This window comes from Sphaeroforma arctica (assembly GCF_001186125.1).
Source record: "Sphaeroforma arctica JP610 unplaced genomic scaffold supercont1.1431, whole genome shotgun sequence".
NCBI lineage: Eukaryota > Ichthyosporea > Ichthyophonida > Sphaeroforma > Sphaeroforma arctica.
The window spans coordinates 2,889-12,556 of NW_014039127.1; the positions used below are offsets into that span (position 1 = coordinate 2,889).

General features: G+C 41.1%; 2 protein-coding genes across 2 annotated transcripts; one reads left to right on the plus strand and one right to left on the minus strand.

The window, feature by feature from the left end:
* Positions 1–5,100: 5,100 nt before the first annotated feature.
* On the plus strand, positions 5,101–5,397 carry SARC_10895 (hypothetical protein; the record flags this gene model as incomplete). The annotated part of the gene is made up of 1 exon (XM_014295039.1): positions 5,101–5,397. One exon carries the CDS (start codon positions 5,101–5,103, stop codon positions 5,395–5,397), a length of 297 nt encoding a protein of 98 aa, XP_014150514.1.
* An 89-nt stretch (positions 5,398–5,486) lies between these two features.
* SARC_10896 (hypothetical protein) lies at positions 5,487–9,617 on the minus strand. Its single transcript, XM_014295040.1, has 4 exons — positions 9,395–9,617; positions 8,281–8,370; positions 7,054–7,121; positions 5,487–6,591 (listed from the first exon to the last, which is right to left on the minus strand). Exons 1-4 carry the CDS (start codon positions 9,603–9,605, stop codon positions 6,499–6,501), a joined length of 462 nt encoding a protein of 153 aa, XP_014150515.1. The 5' UTR covers positions 9,606–9,617; the 3' UTR covers positions 5,487–6,498.
* Between the last annotated feature and the right edge of the window lie 51 nt (positions 9,618–9,668).

A 9,668-nucleotide genomic window follows, 5' to 3' on the forward strand; every position in this document is an offset into this window, starting at 1 on the left:
GGTAAAAAAAGGGGGATACGTAGGCTAAATGGCTGGCCTGGTATACGACAAACACATTTTTACTTCGCAAACTAGCTACCAGCCCGTTGCTATATGTCGTCTTACGAGAATATCATGACGTATATCGAACTTCTGACTGTAATTTTACACGTCGTCTGGACGTGTCGTCAAGGCAAAGTAGTTTCCGACGTCGTCATAGAAAAAGGTCAAAGTGCTGTCGTAAACCAGCTCACTGAGCCCAGGCTAATGAAGCAAACTGCAATGTACCTTACAATGTACCTTAGAGGCTTAGATTCCAAGAGTAAACAGATAGTAAAAAAACAAAAAATGGGTGGGAGGAAGTTTATGGGGCATTCTCAGAATTCAGATCTCCAACACGAGAAAAGTCGGCTCACAGCCTCCCAGCTGTCAGTCACTATTGTAGGATGACTCTAGGTACAGAGGGTCTATAGTCTGTACGTTCTCAGAGTCACAGTCTCTCATCGAGTCATCAAACTTCAGTACATACATACTCAGTTCATTTTTTTTTAAATACTCACTCTCTACTACTAGTCAGTATTTTATGTATATTTTCTAATTTCAAATTTTCAGGAAAAATGGGTTTTTGTGTGTTTTGACTGTTTTGATTTCCATCAGTTTTCAAAAACAAAACAAATATAATTAAAACTACGGTACTCAGACAATAATTGTTTTGAATAAACATAGCATTCTACTTTTTCAAATGAGTTTATGACTCTTGGAATACCGGATACTGCGATAGGTCGCGTGCCAGTCTGCCGGTCAGAACCTGAGAAAACAGAACTCAGAACTTCATAACTCAGTACTCCGAACTCAGAAATGATCAATACTCAAAGTTCTCAGTCACACTTCTGACTTCAATTTTTTATTAAAAAAGTGTTGTGATAGAACTTTTGAAGTTTTTTTTTTATATTATGTATACATAGCCTTCTAAAATACAGTATTTACTATTTATACATAAAAAGAGGGGCTTTTTTATACATGGAAGAGAAAAACAAAACAAGTTGCTGTCTTTTCTTGTGTTGGGTGTTGACTGTTGACAGTTGTTGTTGTCGTTGAGGACTTCTCTTGTGAGGTTAAAATTCATAATAAAAAAATACCGTTGAACTGAATTTTGAAGTCTGAAGAGTGAAGACAGAAGACTGAGTTTGAAGTTTGTGCGATTTGTTTTTCAAAGGTGGGGGAGGGTGGGAATGATTTTTTTTAAATAATAATAAAATATCCCCCAGCTGCAAACTGCTGACTTGTGAGTGGTGACTATTTACATATTTACTCACTAAATACATAAATAAAAACGATTTTAGAAATAAATAGGCATATAATTATGTTCACATAAATACATACTACATAGCCTTCTCAGTTATACATTATTTACATACAATTATTTTTTGCTTTTTTAAATAAGTAGTTGTGACTGTCGTAGGTCTCGTGGTTGTGACTGTCTCTTTCTTTAAATATTTTTATAAAACAACAACAAACAAATACACTGCCAACTGTCTCTTTGTTTTTTTAATGTTTACCTTGTTTAATTTTTAGAAGACTATGTTTTTTTACTTTTTTAAACAAATTATAAATATATAAAAATACCTTGAATTTTGTCTACTCTAGAGACTACTAGAGAGCAGTCAGTATTTCGTTCATCAAGGTAACGTCGCAAACTACGTCTACAACCTTATCTCGATCGATCCCGGTCAGGAACGATGTCGATTAGGTAGGTCTCTCTCCACTGTTTCAGCCATTGAACGGAAGGCATTTTGTTTGTAGTATAATATTTATAAAATATGTACACATATGATATACACAACATAGCCTTCTAAATTGAACATATCTTTTATATATGTATACAAACAGTCAAACACAAAATCACGAAAGACAAAATATTGGCATCGTCTTCTTCACGGTATGTATGTAGTCTAAACGACAAGCCAACCCCTAAGATCGTAACGGGCGTAAACCATATAAGAATTAGAAAGGGCTATGATATGCAAAATCACAAAATCACATACCACAAATCACAAAATCACACAAGAGTCACAATTCACAACTCACAAGTCGTATCTTGCGCGTTCAAAAGTCACACTTTTGATTTGCCATACAGTTGTGTAACGTGTATTGCAACTTATTTTACAATTGGCATTCACAAAGATACATGTAACAACGCGCCTAAAAGAACCAATAGGATTTTACTATGGTATGTATATACCAGACTGTACATATATACATATGTATTGGTATTTTTAATATTCTTTTGATTGGCTTTAAATTCACGGGAACGGAATCTCAATCCTTAGAATCACCCAATCAGGCTATGTATCCGCACAGTAAATACATTTTTGTGTTATTTATCAATTATCATAGCCTTTTTTCAGAAGGCTACGTATTTATTCATTTATTTTTTCTGAGAGTGGCTCGTAACCGGACGACCAATTGGACCGATCATCGGTTTTGACAGTATTAACTATGTTAGAATACATGTGCAAGGTATTTACTAGTATACAGATAGTCAGATAGGTGTGCGGGATACTAGTACAGAGTCAGCATGATGATTTCGAATGACTATGCTGCTCTCAAGAGCTTCAATTATATTACTGTTGAAGGCGTCTATCGGTGACTCCTGCAAACCCATTCACCACCAATATTTGAACACATGTGCAGCATACTCGTATTGAGTCAGTATGATGATATCAGCGGAGTGAGTTGCTCTTAAAAATTACAGTTGCAATACTTTTGAAACATATTCACCACGTCATCTAAACATTATCCGTGAACTATAAAAGGTAGTCACAAAATACAAATAGCAGCTCATCATATTCAGCATTGAATCGATATAATAAGTAATATACTGTTATTGAACATGTGTATCTATCTTGGCCAAAAGTTACAAATGCGTCGAACAACTACGAGCCACAGTCCTTGGCGGCATTTGGACCAGTTACAATGAGTAAATTATATCGCCTTGGCCTCTTCGAAGACAAATGGCACGAGAATCCCAAGAATTAGAATGTTGCCACCACACCTAAAGCAACATACACTCAGGGTAGCGCAATAGATGAGTCCGTGGGTATTTCAATTTCCAGCTATATGGTTCTACCGGCATTGACAATATTCGAACTGTATTAACCCAATGTGCATGACCGCACGAAATAGTGAAAAACCTTTGCTCGAGTCAGAGAAATCGCTGTACCCAGTCACCGCTATTATGTAACGTGGATATATGGTGCAAACAACCCCATCAGGTACTGTCTTGCTGACGACACTGCAAATTGCGTACTGTCATGATGGCACTACTCTACCACCAACTTACGCCCTACAGAGAATATAAAAATTCAATGGAGACTGGTTTCAGCCGGTTCTGTCCGCCCGATGCTTTCGGTGAACATGACGAATACGCTTCAATAGTGCAGTGTTGTAGCTCATCAGCATCACAATGTGGATTTGGTGGTGCTCCCTCGTCACCTACGCCCACCAAGGTTGAAACACCTATCACAGATGGTGGCATACCACCGATGAATGCTGAGTGCGTATGCTGTGTCGGCTGCCTGTACCCAAGGAATATTTCTTGGCGTGTGTGCTACACTGACTGGTCACCCATCAATTTTACGGTCACCCAATCTGGATATGACTCATATTACCCTGACAAAGGGATTCAAACGATGACAGCAACCTATACCTCAAGTATTTTAGCATCGGAGACGACAATAAACCTTATCAAGCAATTCGTCGACAGGTAAGACCTGTGCGATGTTGACGATTTCGTATGCACTGATGATCAGTTTCCGGAGGCAGTTTCATCAAAAGTTGTGAAGTCGTCCACCAGTGCGGCTCAAAAGTTGCCTACCTATTACATTCAACTAGACCCCTGGTCCCAGCTCTGAATACCTTAGATGTGCTGATAGTCAAGGCAATGATTGTCTGAGAATTGACTGGCCAGTGTGACGGACCCAGCGCCACTAAAGCTGGAAGCGATAGCTGGCTCAATTTTGTTCTACGTATCTATGGTGCCATGTTTGAGTAGTCTATTTTGAATACCAAAAATAGATTCTACCCAGTACAGGGTAGTTTGTGGTATTTGTATGAAACATACAACCAAATGGGTATGTACGTCGCGATTTCCCAAGGGAAAGCATTGATGCTTACTACTATATTTCAGTGGTGCGATTCAGACACGACTCGAAGCATATTTCATTCGTCGATATTCAGTCCAGCAAGCTAAATTGTACCCTAGAGCCAAATCTAAAATACTAAGTTACAATACTAAGTATTATACGATGGTGTATATATTATGTATGTCTGACAGCGTATGACCGGTGCGAGATTCAACACGTGGATGCTGGTTTATATTGTATGGAGATGGAACTTTAGGTAGTATAAAAGTAGTTAAGATAGTTTAATATTGTACTAGTCTTTGGCATGCTTTATATTGAAGGGGGTCATTTCTGTTCGGTTCTGTCGTACTAAAAATTATGAAGCTAGACCTCGATTACACCTTTTTGGTGTATAGCTTTAATATATCTCGGGGTTACTCACAACAAAATAAAAACATAAATACTTGTAAGCCTTTAAATTCCACGTAAATCTTATAGCTGTTAAACATTAATTAAGGACATATACTTTACTTCATGTCTGCCGCGTGCTGTGTACACGGCATGATCACCCAAGTACATGTAAAAAAAATCAATATTATTGTAGACGGAAGAAAGGAATGAATACTGTGCACTTCTTATGATATGTTCCTACACTAATGTAGCATATGAGGACACATGCATATATAGAATCCTACCTTTCGGCCTTGGTTTATTTGCGGCTGTGCAAACCTACACGATTCGGAACATTCTGACCTCTCTGCATCATTCGTGACTACAGTACTTTGAGAGATTGGGTCTGGTTTAAGTCAATCCCATTTCTAGGTTTGTTGTATTAGTTAGGTTCTATATCGAATGACGCTGGCGCATTTAATGCGTGTCAAGATTTTTAAAATTAGCATATAAGTGATATGCACAAAGAATATCCCAGACAACATAGTTATGTACAACTATCCAAACGGCTACAGGTGCATGATCTGGTCAATGTGTGAAGCTTAGGATGCAACTGAAAGGACTGCGGTGGTACCCAAGAAACTCACGTTCGACCAGCTGCCCACACCAGATCATATCGACGCATACTACAAGGAGTACACGCGCCCGGATTTCCAGATATGTCCCCATGTGTTTCCGCAAGAACGGTACCGTGACCGTGGAGATGCGCAGCATGTCGAGCGCGACGTCCCACAGCACCCTCAACAAGATGAGCCTTAGCACTACGGACCAGGGATTGTACTCTGTGGCTATAGGACGAGAATCTGGTAAGGGTGCGGTGGCCATTGGAGATACGGCCGGTTAAAGCGAGCAGGGGTCGGACCACCCGGGAAGAACTTTGTTAAGTCCCGATGACACACGCCATTTTAACTCCCGCATCATTCATTCTCACTGGATTTATTTATTTTAAATTTGCGTAAAGAGCGTGGTCCCCTTAAGTGTAGTGATTCTTTAATACTATTGAGTGTAGCTCAATGAACGCGTTAAAATGGGATCAATGTATGCGCCACAGCCGCAGTTGGTGGTAGCAAATTAGCAACTTATATCAGCAGAAGGCGGTTCGACAGTGGATGTCCCAGCGCAGTCCCATACAGATTGCGGAGTTGTCAACGCTAGGCAACAGGTATAGGCTGCTTAAGAAATCATGTGGTCGGCCCGTGCTGAGGCAGCTTTCGCACACTTCTTGTGGGGCGAGAATACAACGCAGATATCGAGTAGGGGATTGCACCAAACTTCACTTAAACAAAGTAGTGAGAATACATAGGGGATTGTACTAACCTCCCTCGCCCTTAACTTAAGTAGTGTGCTAAGAGTGGGAAGTAAAGTGTGGCGTCAAAGTCAGAAACAAAGATTCTCAACGGAACATTATTGAAATAATGTCAACTCATCGGCAGGCGTGTCCCATTGCCCGTCGTGAATGGACTGAATCATCCAAGCACCTTCAGACGGTATATGTACGATCCATATGAGAAACTCACAGTTTACCACAGCTTGTGCCGACTCGTACTACATACCCTTCACAAATGTTGCAGGTTAACATCATTCAACCGTCTACCACCTGTCTGGTCATAAATCACTCCGTTGTCAGGGGCATGTGTGGCCCTTCTCCGTACCGTGAGAACTCCGCATCATACTTTTAAATAGACGTCTGCACGCACTGCACACTCCGCACACAAGCACTAACCTGCCGCACAGACTTATTGGCGCATGTGCTGTGCCTAAGGTCTGTATGAAGGACGGTCTAAAGTGCTACGCCCAATCAGATAAATCTATATTCGTATATAGAGTAGGTCAATACCAACAAGCTATATGGTCGTATTTTGAAATGCACACACATATACTTCCATTCCATAGTGGCACGAACGGTGAGGTATAGTACTATGCCAAACTGAAGATACAGCTAATCTCATGCTTCCATTTCACGCATCTCGGCGACCTTTTCTTTGACACAGAGCACGAGCCCAGTAAATCCTTCGGTCACACCCAGGCCAAGAGTATTCTGTGTAAGGTGCAGTGAGATGAGTCATCGCATTACAACGTAAGATGGAACCTACCGGAGGGGTCTGGTAGTTATATGTGGATATCAGCAGGTTTTCTGGATATACACGACAAACATGGTACATGGTATACTAACAGAGACCTATCAGCCGATGGGGTGTAGGGACGTTTTTATAAGCAAGCATTATCCGAAAAGAAATAAATGAACTACAAGTAACTTTGCTGTCTAAGTCTACGATAGCGTAATCTAAAAATAAAAATATACCATTTATATCCATACACGCACTTGTAGACTCGGTGAGATCGCACATATATCATTGAGCGACAATGTAAGCTAAATATACACTCACACATAATATATATATATATATATATATACATATACATATATTATAGAAATATACGTATACATATACATAATATAAATATCATATCATATATATATATATATATAGCTGTGTACCTGATTCACATGTATGGCCTGGTCTTTCATTGCGACGTAGAATTCTTTCCTCGAGAGATAGCCGTCGGCTGGAGATGCAAAGATAATCGAAAGACAAAAAAGTGGCTCGCTCAGTTAAAATCTTACTAATGGGAGACACATAACAAACACCCGGCGTTTGAAAACATTAAACGGCACCAGACATGCTGCGAGATATAAACAATCACAGGCTTAATAGAATACTACCACGCCCGTTTTAGTGTTATTGAGTATTGGTTAACGAACAAATGCGCTGATACAAACCCCCAGACTTAGTCTCAACAATCACACAGTAGTGATACTTAAGTCGCCTGTGGCGGTCTGGGCCAAATCATCCACTACGCCGACTATGACACACCAGATCAATAAAGTCCACAATAATACCTACTGAAAAACCATAGTCAAAACAACGTAAGAAACGTACGGGTCATTATATACCCCTCAGATACCAGGCCACTATATACCCCTCAGATACCAGGCCACTATATACCCCTCAGATACCAGGCCACTATATACCTCGTGAATACCAGGCCATTAAATACCCCTCCCCCCTCCCCGGCCGCCTCGGGTAAATACCAAGCCACTATATACCCCGTGAATACTAGGCCTCTATATACCTAGTAACTATCCTACCAAGCAAATGCAAATGCATGTAACTGATCAAGTATGAAGAACACCTACATATATATATATATATATATATACGCGACTGTGAATGAGAGTATACACTACGTCCGTGCCCAATTGAATGACTAGATACCAAAGCAAAGAAAGCAACACCAACTCACAACTAAGCAACTACAGACAAACAATACGTACAGTTTGTGTCAACGATGTGACAAACAAACTACAGAATACAATCACTCACTCAAAACCAACAGCCTAAGTACAGTTTATGTCAACGATGCCACAAACAACTACGTAATACAATCACTCACTCAAAACCAACAGCCTACGTACAGTTTATGTCAACGATGTCACAAACAACTACGTAGTACAATCACTCACTCACACACCACCAACACAACCAACAGTCCATGTACAGTTTGTGTCAACGATGTCGCAGACAACTACGGAAAACAATCACTCGCTCACACACCACCAACACAACCAACAGTCCATGTACAGTTTGTGTCAACGATGTCGCAGACAACTACGGAAAACAATCACTCGCTCACACACCACCAACAAAACCAACAGCCTACGTACAGTTTGTGTCGAAGATGTCGTATATGGCATCCACTATCGCACTGTCGGCGTCCGTGCGAACGATGACTCTAAACGCGCGCTTGAAGCTCTCTGCAGGACAACAGTACAGTCCCACACAAGAAACAGGTCAGCGACAGGGGTTGGGTTGAGGCTTGGGGAGACTACGGTAGAACGCGTTAGTTTCCCAAGGAAATGCTCGGGTGACGGTCATAAGGGACGTACGTGGTGGTGGTAAAATATGTCTGTGAATGCGTACGTACGTTTAGGACGAGATGAAAACATGAGAAAGCTTGGACAATCGAATGGAGTGCGTTGTGGATTCGAATTGTTAACTTAAAGGCGTTTAGAGCTCTGAACACGTTATGACACGTACACGGTAAGGTTCTGTGCAGGTTTGACGAATACGTCAGAACGCACTCGGAAGATCGCCACGGGGGAACGCAAAACAGTTTCCAAACACGAGCTGAAAATATGCAAATCAGCCTCGTAGTGTTTGCATATATACAACAACAATACGTAAATCACACTTAAGTACTACTAGGAAATCTGGGCAAGCCAAGCAGGTATAAAGGTGATATAAGTATCACTACGTATGACAAGAACATTATATGGGATGCGAGTAGGCAGGACAATGCGACTGTAGCCCAAGTATATACCCAGGCCACCTATATCAATGGTACGTACATGTGTAGTTAAGAAAGCTTACATCGAGTAGTATACTTGTAAGCAGATACAAAGAACGATCCGTCTAATTGACGTGACTGACATACGAACGATAATGGTCCGGGTTTAAGGCCGAATATAGTTCAAAAGACAACAACGGTAACCACTACGCTCCACCCAACAGAACACCGTGTGCTGGTACGTCACCAGTGCAGGTAAGGCAGTGTAGGTAAGGCAGAGTAGGTTAGTCAGTGTAGGTGAGCCAGTTTAAATGAGCCAGTGTAGGTAAGTGAGGCCCGGTCACAGACTCGCCCTGGCGTTTATGGATTTCTTATTGCCTCTGTTTACTTTCGAAACAAAAGACCCTCGCACACACCTTCATCAAACACCCTCTCACACACCTTTATCAAATACCCTTTTACACACCTTTATCAAAGACCCTTTTACACACCTTTATCCACGCCCTTATTGCCCTCGCGCGCGAATTGCAACGCCATACCCACGTCATGGATGTTCTCCAAAAAGAACAGAAAGGTGCTGAAGGCACTGAAGGTGATGGATCCTTCGTCGTTTAACGTTTTGGCGGTCACCTGCAGCTTCTTGCGGAGTGTCTTGTTGTGCATCTGACGGAGGATGGTGGCACCAAACTGTCTGGGACTCATTTTGTCCTCACCTACGGCCAAGTAGGGTAACAATGCAGGTGTATTTGGGGACGTAATATTAAG

What these genes read in the sequence shown, in the direction of transcription:
- SARC_10896 (XM_014295040.1), bottom strand. Translation starts at nt 9,605, where the DNA reads ATGAGTCCCAGACAGTTTGGTGCCACCATCCTCCGTCAGATGCACAAC. An exon ending in CGACATCTTCGACACAAACT is followed by an intron (nt 7,122 to 8,280) that starts GTACGTAGGCTG and finishes TTGCATCTCCAG; the next exon opens with CCGACGGCTATCTCTCGAGG. An exon ending in AGGCCATACATGTGAATCAG is followed by an intron (nt 6,592 to 7,053) that starts GTACACAGCTAT and finishes CACCTTACACAG; the next exon opens with AATACTCTTGGCCTGGGTGT.